Genomic DNA, 19,335 nt, shown 5'->3' on the forward strand with positions numbered 1-19,335 from the left:
ACCGCGAGCGCGCCCGGCGGCCCTCCCGGGGGCGGCGGCGGCGGCTGCGGGGGCGCGGGCGGCGCCTTGCGGCGCTGCGAGGCCAGGATGGCGTTGGAGGCGGCGCGAGTGCTGTTGACCAGCAGGCACTGCTGGCACGAACAAGGCTGGCCCGAGCTGGCGCCCACGGGCCACGACTGCGACTTGGGGATGGAGCCGACCGTGAGCGGGTAGGCGAGGTCCAGGCGGCGGCGCAGGCGGCGGCGGCGGCGCGTCTGGCGGTTCATCTGCGACATGCTGTTGAAGTAGATGAGGTAGCAGAAGCCGAGCGACGAGAGGTCGAGCCACGGGTGCTGCTTCTCGTAGGCATTCTGGATGGTGATGCAGATGTCCATGTCGTAGGCCGTCCACGCGCCGCCGTCGTTCTCCCACTCCCACACGATGCCCTTGCCCGGCGCCGACGACGGGTCGTAGAAGTTGCGCCGCACGGGCCGCATGGTGCCTGCGCTCACAAGGGGAGGGCGGTCAGGGGGGGGGGGGGGGGGGGGGGGGGGGGCACCCCCCCACCCTCCGGGGTCAGCACCCACACCGGAGCGGTGGCCGCACAGGCCCCGGGGGAGTGGGGAGTGGGGCGGGGGCGAGGGGGTGCGGGGGCTGTTCGGACCCAGGTGCGGGGCGCAGGGACAGCCGGGCCATGGCCATGCGAGCAGTGGCGGGCAGGCTGGCCTTCTTGCCTCGTTCCAAACTTCCTTCATTCATCCATCCTCTCATCGGTGCTTTAATTCAAGCACAAATTCATCTCTTCACTCAACCACTCTTCCATTGGCTCATTTGTTCATTCATTCATTCGCGCCTTAGTTCTTGCATTCATATCTTCCTGGGTTCGTTCATTCAATAATTCTTTCATTAGATCCTTCACCCATGCCTGCAGTCATCCCTTATGCTTCTCACTGCATGTCTTCTCACTCCCTAATTTAATTCATGCATTCAGCCATTCCCTCATTTACTGCCACCCTATTTAAAAATTGCCACCCCTCCACATACTTCCTTTTCTCTCTCTCCATCCCTGCTTGGTTTTCTCCATCTGGCATAAGTTATATTTTACCTATTTATCTTGTTTTCTGTCTCCTCTCACTAGAATGTCACCAAGGCAGGGACTTCATTTTCCTCCCTGCTGTGTCCCCAGCACCTGCACACAGTAGGCGCTCTCAACAGATCATTGCTGAGTGTATGAATGCATTCCCTAGTTCAGACCCTGAGCCTTTTGGGGTGTGGCTACTCTTGTGTTCCTTCATGACTTTTGCTCATTCCTGCAGACCACCAATTCCTTTGTTTTTTATTCATCTGTTTGTTGTGTTCCTTCCTTTAACAGACATCTGCTGACGGCTCTCTGGAGGGCTCCATGCCCAGTGCTCATTGAAAATGCACAGAACCACATGATAACCCCAGCCAGGTGGGTATTCATGCCCCCATTTGAAAAACGAGGGCATTGAAGTTTTGCTCTCAACCACTGCTTCATGTTCCCAAAGCTCTAGGGGCTCCCTGGCACAGTGCATGAAAATAGAGATAAGGCGAGGTCCAGGCTGCAGGACTTCTCAGAGGCTTTAGCCTACTCTGTGCCTTGGGACCACTGTGGAGGGATAGTTTTGCTGGGCTCACTTGGCACACCTGCAGGAAGGCTGCACACTTGACTGCTTCTCAGCTGTGGGCAAGTCCCTTCAGCCTGCCTGGGTCTTGGTGGCCCCAGCTCGAAAATGAAGGTGATGCCGAGCTCATGATGCGCCCTCCCCCCCTGCACAGAGCTGCCGGGAGGATTCAGTGAGAAGAGCCACAGAGCCCAGGGACTGGGCTAGGCACCAGGGGCTGGGAGGCAGACAGACTTCAAGGCTCCACTGCCCAACGTGCCGGCTCTGTGACTGTGGTCCCATGCCTCAACATCCCTGAGCTCCAGCTTTCTCATCTCTAAAATGGGCGTAAGCAACCCCACACCTCCCTGTGAGGTTGTGAAAAGGACCACTCTGGTGATTCCAAAATCCATCCTTTCCTGACCCACCCTCTCCCTCTGAGAGCCGTGGATCCAGCTGCCTCCTCAGCACGCTCCTGAGGAGGTCCAACGGGCATCTCAAACTCACCCCTGCTAAAGCAGAACTCTGATGCTTCCCCACCCTGAACCTGCTCCTCCTGAAGTGGTTCTCATTGCAAATGCTGGATAGAGCTCTATCCCTCCAGCTGCTTGCACCCCAATGCCACCCACCCCAAAATTTGGACTCATCCCTGACTTACCTCATACCTTACATCCAGTCTATTAGTAGACCCAGTCCCCTCTACCTTCAGATACATCCCAGGCCTGACCACTTCTCACTGCAGTGATTCTACCTGGTCTAACCCACTGTCTCTCTCCTGCCTGGACTGTTGCAGTAGACTCATGACTGGCCTCTGCTTCTGCCCTTGCATTCTGTAGTCTGTTCCTCACCTGGCAGCCAGAGGAATCTTTTTCAATGCAAATCAGATTACACCCTTCTTCTGCTCAAAATCCTCCCATGGCCTCCCCTCTTACTGGGAATAAAAGCCAAAGTCCTCGCTATGACCTCCAAAGCCCCCATCGTCTACCAAACTCCTCCCGTGAGTCTACAAAGTCCGGTCTTCCTCTCTGACTTATTACCTCCCACCTCCCTCTCACTCACTCCACTCCAGCTACCCTGGCCTCCTTGCCATTCCTCCAACACCCCAAGCACTGTCCAGGCTCAGGGCTTTACATTTGCTGTTCCCTCCACCTGGAATATTACTTGGGGGGCCCCAGATGTTCTCCTAGTTTCCTTCCTCCTTCCTTTTGGGTCTCTGCTCCAATGTCACCTGTTTAGAAAGACTTTCCCAGACCACCTTCTAACCCAGGTGTCCTGGTTGCCATCTTCTTGCCGGGTGTTCTTTTTCTTTTGGCACTCAGCACTACCTGATACGATACATCCATCTGCATACTTTCTTTATTCTCTGTCTCTTCCCACCTGGCTGTCAGCCCAAGAGGTCAGGGACCTTGACTGCTTTGCTCACTGCTATACCCCAGTGCCAAGCACAGAGCCTGGCAGACAGCAGACCCTCACAACGTGGAGTACATTTCGGCTGTTAACTGGCATAACCCCAAGGTGCCTGGCCCAGGGATCTGCAGCCAGATGGGTGGGGACCCACCACGGACCTTCCTGAAGACCACCGCCTCCCCCTGCCTTGCTCAGGCTTCTCTCTCTCCTGAGCATAGACTCTCCCTGACCTTCACTTGGGTCCCTATGCAGGGCTAGAACAGCTTGTCTTCTGCTCTCTCTCCTCCGTCAGAATCCCAAGGGTTATGGACTACCCCTGCCTCTGTCAAATGCCCAGACCCCGAGAGCTGGGAAAATCAAGGCAGATAGCTGCAGCTGTGGACGTGAGAGAGACCTGTGAGGATGGAGTCCCTGGACTCCTGTATTGTTCAAGCCGATCACGTGAACAACCCCCCCCCCCCGTCTCCTGGGCTGCCTCATTCTGATGCCTGATTTATCATTTTAATTGAGTGTGTGCATATCGATTTTTTCCTTGACAATGCTGTTCCTCCAGGGCAGGCCTGAGAGGGGGTTAGAGGAAACATTTCTGGATCCTGTTCCTGCTCTGCTCCTGAGTGCTGCTGGTCTTCTCCTCCCAGAGTCTGTTTGCCCGTCTGCAAAATGAGGGCTCGTGAGAGATGATCTTCAGGTCTGATGTGCCTGAAGTCCCGCCCTGAGCCTCCTAGTGAGGGTTAAGGCGCTGTGTTACCTGGAAGGTATAACCCCCAGATGGTAAGGGAAAGGATGGGAACTTGCTTTCGTTAACCTCTGGGTGTCAGGTCTTGAGTTGGGCAGGGTGGGGTCGGAGATGGGAGGTGCAGAATGAAGTGGTTGAGAGAAACAATTCAGAAATCTCATGGGCCATGTGCAAATCCTGGCTCCACACATAGCGTCAGTGTCTTCATCTGTAAAATGGGGGTATGAATACATACCCCCAGAGAATTACTGTAGGACAAAACAAGATAATGCTGGTCATAAGGTGCTCAGCAGAGAGCTTGGCCACAGTAGGTGCTCAATGAATGTTAACTAAGACAGCTGTTATTACTACATACATTACCCTCACTCCCCATGTCCCAGCTCTCGTTCACTTGGTGAACTCCTATTCATCCAACAAAACCCTCCCTGTGTCCCCCTCTTCCTGGACTTGCTTTTCTGTTTCTGCTGCTATGGCTGGCACATGCAGCTTTATATTGCCCAAGTGTCCTTGCATTGTCATTAAATCATTCATTGTTGTTCTTAATCTCCTTTGCTGGTGGATGACTTTCAGGAGGGCAAGAACCAGGTCGGACCCACGCCTGTGTTCCCAGCACCAGGCACAGATCCTTGTGCAAAGGAGGTGTCTGCAATGGAAACAGGCAGCCTACTTGGCACAGGTCAGGGCTCAGAGGCAGTGGAAAGGGGAAGCGGGGACAGGGCTGGAAAGGCCGGTGTTGGCCAGCCCCACGACGAAGGACTCCAGGAGCCCCTCCCAGCAGGTCAGGGCCAGCCAGCCCAGGCGTCCCTCTCGCCAGGGCTCTATTTACCAGGTATCGATTTTCCTGCCTGTTTACTGGTAGTTATTAAAGGCTGCGTCCCTGGAGTCCTTTTCAAATGGGATTGGAACCTGGAGAGCTGGAGTAATTAGGGCAGCTGCCATCCTCCCTGCTGGGCCCTGCACCCTGTCGTGCATGACTGCCGCCCGCCCATCCATCCACCTTGGGCTCGGGCTGGCCGGGGACCAGGCCGAGGGGGGCCGGCTGGGTCCCGGGTGACCTGCCTGGGCTGTGATCTTCAGATTTCCAAGGGAGCAGGAACACTTCTCCCCAGTGGCTTTGGCCTAGATTTTTGGCCAGAACAATGGGTCTAAGATGGGGCCGGAGGTTCTTCAGCCTGGGAAACTGGGGGCCTGGAAGCACAGCTGGTCTTTCTCACCCACCCACTCCGCTGGGTGTCCCTGAGCAGACCACTTCCCTCTTGGGCCCCCAGGGCGCCCAGCTGCAGTGACCACAGCGACAGGGGGGGGGGGGGGCGGCGGGGAGGCGTGCTCCCGTGGCCATTAGGGACCTGTGTCAAGCACGGACCATTTCTGGTCCTGTTTTTCTGTGTCTGCTTTTGTTGTCTGTCCCCCAAACTCCCCTTCGTTTCTTAAGAATGTTTGGTTGAAAAATTCCAATCTTGTTCCAGCTGCACTGAGGGAAAAGGGGCTTTGGCCAAATGTCAGCTGGAGGATTTCAGGAGCTGGGCCCGGGAGACCGGGCGTGGGGGTGGCCGCGGCCACTGCAGCCAGTGAGTGGTTCACGCCTGGGGCAGAGACAAGCAGAGAGATCAAAACACAGTGGGGAGGGAGAGATGTGGCGGGGGGAGGGAGGTGCAGAGACACAGAGAGACACACATGCACAGAGAGACTGCCAAAGGGAGGCCTCGATCAAAATGGGAAGTGCTGCAGCAAGGGGGTACCAGGAGAGCTGGGGGCAGAGCGCGAGACCAGGTAGGAGAGACCTAAAGAAACAAAAGCCCAGACCTAGAGACTGAGAGCACCATGGAGAGTCAGGGAGCACAAGAGAGTGAGGCCAAGAGACAGGGAAGAGCCGGGAGGAGAGCCGAGGGGGCAGACAGTAGCTACAGCAGTAACAGCGGAGCAAGCATTTATTGAGCACCTACTGTGTGTCAGATGCTGCGCTCGGCACTTTCCTTCACTAACTCATTTTCTCCTTGCACACGGTTTCTTCCAGGGAGGGACCAAGATTATTTCCGTTTTACAGGTGAGGCAACTGAGGCCCAGAGAAATGAAACCTTGGGAGGGCTGGGGGACTGATGCTCCATTCATGGAATAAAGGAAAGTCCAGGGTGGACTGGTTCTCAGGGGTTCAACCCAGCTAAGCAGTAGCCCAGCCTAGGATACCCCCAGCGATGGGGAACTCACTACCTCAGCTTCGCTCTCTGGGTTTAGCTGTGAGAGGTTTCTGCCCTGAGAATGTGGTGCTGATCTGACCCCCTTCCTGGAGGTGGGCTGTGTGGGTATCTTAGCACCCAGCTTTTGGCATTAAGAAGAAGCTGACTGTAGAGAAGGGAGGGCCCCATGCCCTCCTGCCTTCCCCTCGGCCTCCAAGGGCTCCTCCCTGAACGGAGTCAGCCCCGAGGCCAGGAGGGGACCCCTCCCTCTGAGGGTGGCTTCCTGCAGGAAAGTGATCTCAGTTTGGGGGAACCCAGACCCCAGTGGGAAAGAGGGCCCCGTGGGAGGTGGTCATGGGACTTCCTGTCAGGTGGAGGGTGTCCTGTTGCAGGCCTGTGACCGGAGGTTGGGCAGTGGGTTGAGCATGAGTTGAGCACCCACTAAATGCTGGGCCCCAATGAGGGACTTTACTGACTGCTCCACCAACCCAGAAGTAATCATAACACCAACAGTTCTGTGGCTCCGGTTTGTGTCAACTCATGTAATCCTCATGATAGCCTGATGAGGTAGGGATATACTTACCCCATTTTAGGGGCGACGAAATGGAGGCACAGCAGTTTAAGAAGATGCCCAAGTGGTCTCGCCAGACCCCATTATCTGGCTGCCTGGCTCCCATGGCTGTTCCCTTTACTGCTCTGCTCCCACGAGCCTGTTTCCCGGAGGAGGAAACTGAGGCACGGAAGTTGGTCAAGGCACACGGCTGAGGCTCCAGCCTGCTATTTGACCTTCCAGAATAGAGGTCCTCTCCCTTAACCCCCCCCGATTGTCTGCATGGCCAGCCCCCCCTGACAGCAAACAGCAGCACCTTCAACCATCCCGATTTATCAAATGCTTCTGCTGTGTCAACTCCTGCGCTGGGGGGTCACGGGTGCCCCCCCAGTCTCCACATCGGCCCAATGGGGTTTAGCCCCATTTGGAAGTCAGGCTCCTTGAGAAGATGAGGAGGGGTGGCTAGGGCAGGGGCCAGGCTGGGATCTGCAGGCTCTGGCTCCAGGGCGCCCCTCCCCAAGCCCACACCCTGGGATCAATAATCCCGCAGCATTCTGTTTGCCTTCAAACTCTCCCAGGGGACTCATCAGGCAGAGCCGTGGCCCATTAGTGGTTTCTGCACGTTTGGAGCTGGCCCAGGCTCCCCAGGGTCGGCCGGCAGCCAGGCCAGGGCCGTGGAGAGGAGAGGGGAGGGGCAGGGAAGGCCGAGGGGCTGCCTGGCACTGGGAGAGGTTGCTGCCTTCAAATGGGGTCCAAAAGGCCCTTGTCCCGCAGGCTGCCGGCAGCGGGCTGTGCCCACTGTATGGGCTGCGAGTGGGGCTTCTAGCGCACTTGGGTTCGGCCCCCCTGGCACTAGGAGCAACAGCTGCAAGAGGAAACGAGGGGGTGGGGAACAGAAGGAACAGACAGCCTCCAGCTCCTGGAGCCCTGTGTGGCCCTGGGCAACTGACCCGACTGCTCTGAGCCTCTCCTTCCTCATCTCTGAAGTAGACATCGTAAGAGTAGTAAATGCCCACCAAGGGCCTACTACGCGCCAGGGTCTGACCTAAGCACTTCAGGAGGCCAACTCTTAGTCCACACAACGCGCTATAGAACAGCACCGTTATTATCTTGCATTATACAAATGCTACAGCACAGAGAGGTGGAGTGACTTGCCCCAAGTCACACAGCTACTATGTTATGAAGCCAGGATTTAACCCAGAGGGGTCTGGACTTCTACCCACTTCCACCACCACCACCACCCCGGTCCAAGCCACCATTAGGGCTGGCCTCAACTACCGAGGTAGCCTCTGCCCTGTGTGCCGGCTTCCACCCTCTGCACCCTGCAGTGCATGCTCACGTGGCAGCCAGAGCCAAACTCAAGTCTGACCACATCACTCCTCTGCTCAGTACCCATCAGCTCCCTAGCGCCCTTCGGAATCGGTCTAAGCTCTTCAGCTCCTCTCTGAGACCCATCACAAGCTGTCTGTGCAGGCTCATACTCTAACCACACCAAACTTCTAGTTATTTTCTGAACACATCGTGCATGCTTGTGCCTCTGCGGATTTGCACACGCCGCTCCCTCTGACACTCCATTCACCCACCCCGCTTTCCTCCCTGCCGAGTCCCCAAGCAATCTTCCTGGCTCAGCCCAAGCTCTATCCTCTTGGAATTTTCTCTGCCATCCTTAGGGAGAATCACACCCTTCTTGGGGCTCCCATAGCACCTTGCACCTGCGGTACCCCCGTTAAAGCACATAGCTCACTAAAATATTGAGGCTGTGTTCCCTCCAGCCTGGGAGCCTCTCAAAAATTGGGCTGGGTTTCGGCCACGTTAGCATCCCCTGATAGCCAGGAACATAGGGATAGGCACTTAGAAAATGCTAGCTGAATGAAGGAAGGAAGGACCAAATATATGTGAGGGAACCTAACTGAATGCTACAGATGACTAGCTTGGAGATTGCAAGTTAGTGGTGGATGTGAGTTTGTTTTGGTTGGCACGTTATTTACGTTTTTAAAAATGACCAGCATTTAAAAACTGGGGTAGACTCACTCAAGTCTGGATTTCAAAAATCCCAAAATATCCAAAGATGTGACCACAGGGACTGGCCTCCTTGGCAACCGTTAGCAGAAACTAACGTGGCCACCGCCACCACATTCATGGGTTCGAGTATTTATTGGGCACCTGCTGTGTACCAAGCACTAAAGAACAACAGTTGAAAACCTTTGCCTTCCCAGCCACTGCACACACTTCTATTAGCTGCCCAGGCTCCGTAAGCATCTGAGTTTTCAGCCTCTGTCAAGGTGGGGGAACCGGGTCCCAGAAAAAGCAGGGACTTGGCCCAAATACCCTAGAAATTAGAGGCAGCTCTTGAGCCCAGACCCCTTCTCTTAATTCCACTGTATCAGGTAACAAACACCTTGGCATGAACGAACCCTCATTCTCTAGAAGAGCGGAGCCTCTCTAGAAGGAGGGCCCCATAATGGTGTGATTTCAGGTAAACTGTATGCTTCCTCTGGCGTGTTCTGCTTGCGGTGGGAGGGACAGGGGACAAAGGCCCAGCAGTGGCGGGGCACAGCCTGTCATCGGGAGGAGCAGTGGCTATGCTGCGGCTGCTGGCAGGACTGGCCTGGCCACCAGCGCTGCCTCCTTTGATTGCCTTGTCCTTTGTTCCGCATTTCAGGGCATTCAGCTCCAGGGCCCGGTGCCAGACTCCCTCCCACCCATACCCCATCGTCGGCCTGCTACTACCGCCTGGGCAGGTGGAGGTGGCAGCCTGGAGCAGCTCCAGAGCTACAATGCGAGGAGCCCAGAGAGGGAGAGGAGCTTAGCCAGGGTGGCAGAGCGAGGACACAGCCATCCAGGATCCAGAGAAGACTAAGCCCCCAACCTGGTCACTCATGGGGCCCCGAGGTGAGGAACAGCCCCACATCCTGGGACCTCCTTGGTGTCTGGCCTCCTGTATCACACCAGATAGAAGGGCCTTGAGGGCAGGCGTTTGTCTGTCCTGTTCGCTGCTGCATCCTCAGGGCCTAGGACAGTGCTTGGCACATTGTAGGTGCTCATTACCTTCCTGCTGCCTGCATGAAGGAATGAATACAGACCACAATTCCCTGCGATAGGTACTGTTGCCGGGGCCACATCACAGAGAAGGGAGGGAGGGCAGTTTACCCAAAGTCACAAGCCTGCTCCCCTCCTCCCCCCACCAATACCAGAGAGCTGCTGGGGAGCGACCCTAGAGCCTGGGCCTCACCAGTAAGGCTCCCTGAGGCAGCCAGATCCAGCTTTTGGGCCCCACGTCCTCAGCGGGATTCAGCCTGGGGCAGCCGGGGGCTGGTGGGGGTGTCTGTGTCAATCAGGAGGCTGTGGGAGCTACGGGGTGGGGGGGATGACTGTCTTGGGCCCTGGAGGCTGTCCTGGGGGTGGCTACCCTGGGGTGTGATGTAGGAGTTAGTGGAAAGAAGGAGGCCCTGGGAGACATGGATGTTGGGGGAAGGGAGCTGGGGAGGGCCCTGGGCACCCTCCACACCCTGAGAACTCCACACTGGGGAGGGGAACTAGGGACCCCCTCGCCCACGGCCCGAGTGGGCACTGTTGCTGTGAGCAGTTTCTGCCCCATCACCTCCCTACCCTGACCCCTCCTCATTACCCTCCAGTCATGTGTGCTATCACCTCCCCATTAGAACTCCCATGCCTCCTCCTTCACTCCTTATCATCTTCTTCCCACCCTCCATCACCACCCCCACGAAACCCCTACTGTCCCCCGTCCCCTCCCCACGACAGCCACCATCACCGTCCCTGACGCCACGGCCTTTATCAGGCCCAGACTCCACCTTACTGATAATAGCGCCCATCAGCGCCCGCTCCCTCCCCCGCCACAGTGCTCATCACCTCCCTCACCTCTGGGTCAGACTCCACAGCTCCCTCGGAAGGACGCAGCGCGGAGAAGGAGGGGCGGGGGGCAGGGGAGGAGCGGGAAAGAGCTGGCTGTGAGGGGCCTCTGACCCAGGATACCCCCAAACCCCCCACCCGCCCCAACGCGTGTGCGGGGTGCTGGCAGCGCTGTCCAAGGTGCTGGAGCTGCCAGGCCTGGCACAGGGTGGGTGCGGCAGACCCGGATCTGAATGTCCCACCCACCTCTTCTTAGCTCAGGCTCCCCACCCTCTGAGCCTCAGCTTTGCTGTGTGGAAAATGGGGCGATGCCCACTGGCTGGGCGGAGGGAACCCGACGGGCTGTCAGGACGTGCCTGCTTCAGCCCCCGCCCAGCCTTCTTCAGCTCTGGCTTGCGAGGGCGCGTGATTAACGAGGCTGGTCCTGCAGCATGGCTCTGGGTCCCCTGGGGCCCCCCTCTCCCCCACCCCCGCTAAAGGCTAGCAGCTGGCAGCCCTTTGGTGCCCAGTGGGACCCAAGAGGCTTCCCTTACCCCCTCCCCTCTTCCCGCACAGCCTCCCTCTTCCACCTGGGCCTGAGGTCTCCTCCAGCACCTTGCTGATGCTGCTTCCTCTACCTGAAAGTGTTCCTCAGACCATGCAGACTCTTGGAGGACCTGTCCTCAAGGAAGTCCTCTCTCTCAGAGCCCCCAGGCTCACACTGCCCACATTACCTGGCTGAAGGCAACCTGCACCTCTCCTGTGGAGTATTTAAATCTTTTCCCTACTTGAGCATGAGTGATAACTATGTGCAAAGTAATATTCTTCGTGCTTTTACCTGTATCATCTCATTTAATCCTCATGACACCCCTCTTGGGTAGGGACTATTGTCATTCCCACTTTACCGAGGAGGGAACAGAGGCTACCAGAGGTTAGGGTGTTTGTCCATGGTCACATAGCCAGCAAAGGACCAAGCTGGAATTTGGCTCTATATCTGAGTCAGAGGGTTCAACTGCTATTCCCATGCTATGTGTCTGCCTTGGCCTTCAGGAGACTCTGAAATCAGTCTGGCAAGGGCCCTGTCCCTCTCTCTGAGTCCTCAGGACCCAGCCCAGCGCCTGTTACTGAGCAGGCACCACTGAGCTGTCAGATAAAAGTGAAGATGAGTTTACATTACCAGAAGAGGCTCCTGGAGCCAGAAAAGCATCTAGAGGCCAAAAGGGTGGGTCTGTACTGGTGGAAATGGAGGTAGTCTGACAGGTGGTAGTGGGAGACAGCCATGAATGGATTCGTTGGACCTGCTGCCACCATGGGATGGACTCCTCCCTGCCCAAACACGCATTGTCCTTCTTGCCTCTGCTGTCAAGCCCAGGGGCAGCCTCACAGATTGGCTGGGAGGGGGCCCCAAGGGGTCCTGTAACTAGGGAGCTCGTCCCGGAGGTCTCTGGCGTTGCACAGGCCATTCCTGCCTTGGACTAGACCCTGACAATAAGCCCTAACAGAGCTCTCAAGGGAGAAGGGGGAGGGGACTCTCTCAGCCCAGCATTGAATGTTACCTTGTTCTCCATCCCTGAGACCTGTCTGAGAAGCCTGGATTCCAGCTTGGGGCTGAATGGCTGTGTGACTTTGGGCAAGTCACTCACTCTCTCTGGGCCTCAGTCTCTCCATCTGTAACAATGGCCTGCCTAGGAGTCTAAATTCTGGCGGTGCTTTCCCTGGTTATGGCCTCTCTCTGGGGGGCCCCCTCTGGTTTCCAACAGCCTAAGCAGGTCCCCAGACTGGACATTCCCATAAGGGCAGTGACCAGGGCTGAGTGGAGCCCAAGCTCCCTGCAGAATGAATGATGTAGGCTCGGGCAACTGAAAACAGCCACCCCCTGTCTCTCCAGCCCCATGGTTTGCGAGTGCTGGTGCAGCCATGCTTTGAGCCTTGGGGACAGCAGCTGTGGATGGTCTCCAGCCTGGCCTCTCCCAGCCTCAGCCGTCCCATCTACAGAATGGGCAGAAGGCTGCCATCAGTGCCCCTAGCTGCAGAGGGAGAAGAGAATGGGAGACACCATCAGTCAGAAGGGGGGCCCGTCTCGTCCCAGCCATGTGAGTCCAGGGAGGAATCTGGGAGTTGCCTGGGAAGTGGCTAAGTCACATCGCTGTCCAGCTGTGGGGACCAGGTGGAAAATCTGGGGTCTGGGTGAGGCCCTCAGAAGCCGCCACCCCAATGGCAGGGTAGGGGACAATTACCTTCAGGGAAGTTGTGGCCTTGCAAGGGAGGCAGAAAGCGGCTCCCACATTACTTCCCCACCGCTAGTGGGAGCCAGCCCCTCCCCCCAAGACCGCCATGACCCTTGGGTCCACCTCTGCCACCAGTTGCTGCACCCACCTGGGCAAACCTATTGACCTGGGTTTCCCATTTGTGAAATCTTGATTTGCCCATGGTAGGGGCAGCTCAAGACCAAGGAAGATGAGGGAAGCTTTGGGGAACCAGCAAGAAGAAGATCATGATATCACAGAGCACACGCCTGTGAAGGGGCACCTGCCTTATCCCTCGCCTATCCCTGGCTCTCCCTTCCAGCCCTGTGCCTAGGACACCACTGTGAGGGATCTAACATCACGTGGCCCAGGGTCACAGCCTTCCCCCGCACGTGGGCTCTGGACCTGAAGAGCTTCAAAGGGAACCTCACCTCCCGTGGGGAGTGATGAAAACAGCCCAGCAGGGAAGAGGTGAGCAGGCAGCAGCTGAACAAACAGAAGCCCCCATGGGACCGGGCCTGGCCTCTCTCCTGTGGTCCGAGCCTGACACCTGGGTTTCCTTCCGCTAGTTGCACAAAAGACACATAGATAGGGTATTTGTGTGTCAGTGGCATCCAAGCGGGTTGGTGTTGCGTGTGTGGACGCACACATGTGTGCACCGTGGTACCCACCATGAGGTGTATAGTTCAGTATATGCTATGCCCGGTGGGCCTCGGCTCTCTTACCCCAGGGGCAGGTTAAGAACATGAGAGAGCAGGGGTTGGGGAACTGTAGCCTGTGGGCTAAATCTACCCATGGCCTGCTTTTGCACAGCTTATGATCTAAGAGTGGTTTTTACATTTTTAAATAGTTGGAAAACAAAGACTATTTCATGACTTGTGAAAATTTTACAAATTCAAACTTTAGTGTCTACAATGGGTTTTATTAGAACATGGCCACATTTGTTCATTTGCTTCCCATCTATGGCTGCTTTTATACTACAATGGGAGAGATGAGCACTTACAACGGAGACAGTATGGCCCACAAAGGCTAAGATATTTACTCTCTTATTTACTATCTGACCTTATCAGAAAGTCTGTCGGCTCCCAGCATTATGGCACCAGCAAAGCTAGGGCTCACTGCTACTTTCTCCCAAACCAAGTTCAGGTTCAGCTTCAGTGAACTTATCAAGAATTTTATAATTAGAAAATCTAGATTTTTTTTTTATTTGAGAGAGTGAGCAAGAGAGAGAGAGCGAGAGCACACAAGCAGGGAGAGCAGCAGGTAGAGGGAGAAGCAGGCTCCCAGCTGAGCAGGGAGCCCGATGCGGGACTCGATCCCAGGACCCCGGGATCATGACCTGAGCTGAAGGCACACGCTTAACAACTGAGCCACCCAGGCGTCCCTATAATTAGAAAATCTAGATAGACACTGTGTTCATTTCAGTACATATATGAGAGCTTTGGGTTTTCTAACTTTATATTGTTTTGTGTGTGTGTGTGTGACAGAGAGAGAGAGAGAGAAAGACAGAGAATAATAGTCTTTTCAAGACTGAGCATTTCCTACCCATTTCTTGTGCATCCGTAGTGTTTAGCACATGCTAGGCACATGGTGGGTGATCAGTCAACGTTTGTAGGATAAAATAACAAGCTTGGTTTTCTCCATTACCCAACAACCTGCTAGCAAGGCAATACTCTTGCTTATTCCATAAATGTGGAAACTGAGGCATGGAGAGCTAAGGTCACCTGCTTGAGGCTCTCTCCTTGACCATTACCCGTGAGAACAATATGTCCTTTCTTGACATTGTCTTACTTCTGGGAAAAGCAGGGGGCACATGATAACGTGTCTGGTGCGGAGGCATCTAGTCCCTCCCTCCAACAGTTTTCCACAACCAAGGTGCCCCACCCTCCACCCCATAGGTTTCCAGGCCTTCCTCCCTCACTGGGGGGTCTTGGCAGCCTCCCAGGAGCCTGTTGAGGGATAAGTGTTTTTTTTTTTTTTTTTTCCCTTTTCCGGCAAACAGGGGGCAGGTGTGGGTGAACAGCTCTGGGGAGGAAGTGCAGGGAAGTAACTGAAGCTGAACTTCTGGGGGATTCAGCGAGGCTGAACCATAAAAGGGATGCCGTTGAGAATAAGGGGACTGCCAAAGCGGGGAGTGGAGGCAGTTTGGGGAGCTAGGAGCCCAAGTAGGGGTGCTGGGGATAGAAAAGGGACCCAAAAGAGGGATCAAAGACCGAGTGGTTATCTTGGCAGCCTTGGGGTGGGTGGGGGGCTATCCCTGCCTCTAAGGGCCACCCTCCAAGCCGGACCCTGGAAAATTTCCACACCCAGTGAGAGCTCTGAAACTACAGAAAGCCGAACACCAAGCCAAAGAGAAAACCCTCCTCCTCCTGATGTCCAACCTCTGCCCTGCACCAGAGAAGGGTTTGGGGATAAACCAGATGGATGGGGCAGGGGATGCCTAGCATTTCTCACTTCTCTATCAGGGACTCAGCACCTCTCTGGAAGAATGGGCAGGAGGGCTCAATGGTGATGTTCTCTACTGTCTGGAGAAAATTCAAAGCCCTTTTCATGGCTCTCCATGCCCTGCTCCAACATCGTCTTGCACCACCTTCTCGTTCACCGCACTCTACACACAGTCGACTTGAACGTACTCTGCTCCTTCCTGCCACAGGGCCTTTGCACTGGCTGTTCTTGCTGCCTGGAACACTGCTCCCTTCACTCGTTCTTCAGATTTCCATCACCACCCCGACCCCAGATTTATTTCATGTTCTCAGACCTGCAACTGATTATCTGTGAATTATGTGTTTGCTTGCTCTCTGGGACCTCCAGTGTAGGTCCTCCAGTGAACCTCTACTCAGGACTCTGTCTGTCTTGCTCCATGCATTTTTTTTCTAGTGCTTAGCACAGGGTCTGACACACCGTGAGATCAATAAGTGATTGTATGATAGTATGAATGGATGCCTGGCACCACCAGTGACTGCAGTCAATGCCTGGAGTTATGAAAACAGATGGACTAAAACCATGTATTATGAATTCATCTGTGTTTCCACACTTGGTGACCACTCTGTAGGCACCAAGCAATGTTCTAGAGCATAGCTGTCCCCTAGAACTTTCTGTGAAAATGGTAATGTTCTGGATCTATGCTGTCCAATATGGTAGCCATGAGACACATGTGGCCATTGAGCACTTGAAATGGGGCTAGTGGGACTGAGGGGCTGAATTTTAAAGTTTATTTAATTTTATTCGACATGAATTTAAATAGCCACATGTGGTTGGTAGCGCCCGTATTGAACGGCTCTAGAGAGCAGGGACGCGTCCTACTATCTCCAAGGCTGTTACGTGCATTCTGTCAACCAAGGATTCGCAAACTTCCATCACTGGTCCTTGGGGTCGAACATGCCAAGGATTCTTTGGCAGCTTCCCTGAGGCAGGCACTCACCATCCCCCACTGCCCACCAAGCTTGTCAGAGACCACCAAGCAACAATGACGCAGAGAGATCTCCACAGCGATGGCACGTTTCCAGAACACGAATGCTGAACGTGGACCTCACCATCTTTATCACCATCCTCACCTATCACACAGCCACCAACCTCATTCTCTCCACCATTACTGCCCCATCACAATCTCCCCTCCCAAGCCAACCACCAACGCAACCATCAAAGCCAACACCGGCAATTCCACAGTCAACACTACCACTGCCACCCCACGCCCACCGTCACCGCCACCACTATCCCTCCCCCCATCACACCGTCCCGGCACCAACACCTGGAGCCAGTGCAGGAAACCTGTCAAGAGCATTGGCTCTGGAATTCAATTGCCTGGGCTTAAATCCCAGCTCTGAGTTGAAATCACTCAGTTTCTGTGAGACTCAGTTTCTTTATCTGTAAAATGGGACTGATAATAATAATAATAATAATTATATGATAATAAGACTTAGTGCCTGTGACTGTTAGAAAAGAATCAAATGAGGAAGTACATGGAAAGCCCTCTTCCTGGGTGCTAATGCTTTTCTAGATCCTGAGCTCGGTGAGCACGATTTTATTTAATCCTCACACAGCTATGGGAGACATTGATCCACAGATTTTACAGATGAGGAAGCTGAGGCCAAGAGAGGTGATATGACTCGCCCAAGGCGCTACAACTAATACAAGAAGCCGGACTGGAACCCAAGTCTTCAGCTGGACTAGGCTAGGCTGTCCCTTTTTTGGATCAACAGACCAGCCTTCCTGCAGTTCTCCCCTCCTGAGGGATGCTGTGGGGATTCCAGAATTCCACCCTGAAGGGTGGTGATGGTGGTGTAGTCTCAGCCTCAGCCTGGCCGGACAGGTGGGGGTGCTGGGGGGAGTGGAGTGGGGGCGAGTCTGCTCACCTGTATCCTGGCGAAACTGGTGCATGGACTGCAGGTCGATGACGTAGGGCACCAGCTGGGCATCCACCTGCCCCAGGACCACGGAACCGCGGGCGTCCTCCTTGAGCACATTCTCGATGTGGTGGCACACGGTGGCCGTGTAAGGCCGCCAGCGGCTGTGCTCATTTAGCCACTCCCACACCACCACCCGGGCCACATTCTGCGGTGGGAAGCCCAGCCCGCTCCCGGGCATCATCACACCCTGGCCTGGCCTTGACATGGCCGCTGCTGCAGCCTCAGGGGCCAGGACCCCACTAGGACCGGCCCAGCTCCTCCTGGGCCTGGGGGCAGGCAGGGAACTTCCTCTCTCCCCAGGGAGGGGGGCAGCAAGAGCCAACCGGCCTCCTTTCTAACTCGGGGTCCTTTCTGAGGCCCCGAGGCCTCAGTGAAAGGAGTGTGAGGTGCAGCTCCAGGCTCCAAGGACCCCTTCCCCCAGCGCTGTCTCAGATAAAGGCGCTGCTCTGGAAAGCAAGTGTCTTTTTTGTGATGGGGAAACGCTGCTCTAAATTCCTTGGCTCCCTCGGCTCAGAAAGGGAGTGAGGCAGCCGCCCCTACTCTAGGTCCAGTCTCTTCTCTGCTGGTCTCCAGTCACTTCTTCCCAGCCGGCCACGCAGGGCCTGTCACCCAGGAGGGCCGGGCCAGCCTGCTGCTGGCTCTGCGGCGCCCGGTCGGCCCTCTGCGCTTCCAACTGCGTCCCAGACCCTGCGCCTGGCTCCAGTGGGGCTCCTCGCCTGGTCTCGGGTCCGCCCCTCCGACGGCTCCTGCTGAAGGGGGCGTCCCAGTTCCCCCCGGTTCCTGCTCCACACGGCGTCCTGGTAGGCCTGGGTGGCTGAAGAACGCACCGGGGAGGGTGCGCCGCGTACCCCTGGCCCGCCGGCCCGGCTGCGGCTCCGGAGCTGGGCGGGGGGGACGAGGGGGGCGGGGGCCCGTGGGCACGCCCCACCCCACTCGTGCTCGCGACCTGCCGGGAGACAAGGGGAGAGGGCCCTTTAAGAGGAGAGCGCAGCACCCCCTCCCCCTTCCCGGGAGAGCGATCGGCTGAGAACAATGGGGAACCGATGGGGGGGCCGGCAAGGGGGGCTTAAGGGGGTCGCCGCCCGCGTTCCCTCGGGGCAGGCCTGAAGGGAGGGCTGGGGCCGGGGGCGCGAGTTTCCGAGGCTCCTCGCCTGCGGAGCCCCCTCCTCAGCTCCCCGAGCGCTCCCCTCCCCCGGGGCCCGCGCCCGGGCCGGGATGCAGGGTGCGCGGGGATGCGCGGGGATGCGCGGGGATGCGCGAGGACGCGCGGCGCTGCAGGCGCGGCCCAGGGCCCCTCGGGGGTCGCGTCACCGAGGAGGCGCAGCCGGGAGCTGGATCATCGCTGCCTCCCGTCCTGGGGGTGCCAGCCCCCCCTCTTCCCCAGCCCAGACCTCCCCCAGCGCGCGCCGGTCCCCTGCAGGAGCCGGGGGTGGGGTCCCTAAGCACCCCGAGCTCTCACCGCCTTCTCCGCTGTGCTGCCTCCTTCTCCGCTGGCGCTTCAGCACCGCCGCCTCCTGGGCTCCCCCCGGAGTGGGAGGGAGCCGCGGTCCCGCCTCCGCGCCCTTTCCCTCCCAGGCCCGGCGGCCGCCGCACGCCGGGGCGCTGGGCTTTCCGCGCGCGGACAGACTGCCCCGCCGACCGACGGACGCACGCGCCGGCTCTGGACGCCGGGATCCCGCGGGTGGGAGGCGGCCGCGGCGGCGCTCCGGGGAGGGGCGGTGGAGGGGGCGGAGAAGGAGGAAGGGGAGGAGACAGACCGGGCCCCGAAGCGCCGCCGGCGCTGACACGCGAGTCCCCGGGGCGCCCCAAATCCTCGGCTAGGCCCATCTGGGACCCTGGGAGGGCTCCTCACCCCATGCGGGAAGCCAGGCTTGGAGTGAGGTGTCTATGGGTCTCCTGCTTGAATCCTCGTCGTCTTCACATTCCAGCTGCCCAGTCCCAGGGCCTGGAACCGAATAGGTGCTCAATAAATGCTTGAATGAATGACTATGATCCAGGGACTGCCCAAAGGAAGATCTTAGAGCACTCCAGCGTAGCTTTCTCTTCTCCTTCCACTCTTCTGGGAGAGGGGAGGGAGGAGGCACTAGCAAGGCCCATTTCAGAGCCAAATGGAATCATGAAACATGGGAAGACTGAGGCCCAGAGAGGGTAAGAAACTGCCAGGATCACACAGCAGATGCCCAGCCACCAACCCAGAGCTCATTCTCCTCCCAGTCCCGAAATTAGCCAGCTCAGAGCCTACTTCCCCAAAGCACCCACCTGCTCCAGGTGAGCCGGATAGCAACAGCATCTTGCCCCGGAGGGGAGTTTAGGGGCGCTAGGCCAGGAGACAGAGACTTTGGAGGAAGGTAAGGTGAGACCCT

The 19,335-nt window shown here is 56.8% G+C and overlaps 1 protein-coding gene across 1 annotated transcript in view; it reads right to left on the minus strand.

Annotated features, from left to right (window-relative positions):
* The window catches only part of DTX1 (deltex E3 ubiquitin ligase 1), a 35,867-nt gene extending 17,218 nt beyond the window's left edge, over positions 1-18,649 (minus strand). Inside the window, exons 1-3 of the mRNA XM_025889610.2 lie at positions 18,432-18,649; positions 16,919-17,918; positions 3-481 (exon numbers count right to left, since the gene is read on the minus strand). Coding sequence (XP_025745395.1) covers positions 3-481; positions 16,919-17,177 — 738 coding nt within the window. The 5' untranslated portion in view covers positions 17,178-17,918; positions 18,432-18,649. The remainder of the gene's footprint in view (positions 1-2; positions 482-16,918; positions 17,919-18,431) is intronic.
* Between the last annotated feature and the right edge of the window lie 686 nt (positions 18,650-19,335).

The sequence above is a fragment of the Callorhinus ursinus genome, unplaced genomic scaffold (assembly GCF_003265705.2).
Source record: "Callorhinus ursinus isolate GAN/ISIS: 27379988/994484 unplaced genomic scaffold, GSC_fseal_2.0 scaffold41, whole genome shotgun sequence".
Taxonomy (NCBI): Eukaryota; Metazoa; Chordata; class Mammalia; order Carnivora; family Otariidae; genus Callorhinus; species Callorhinus ursinus.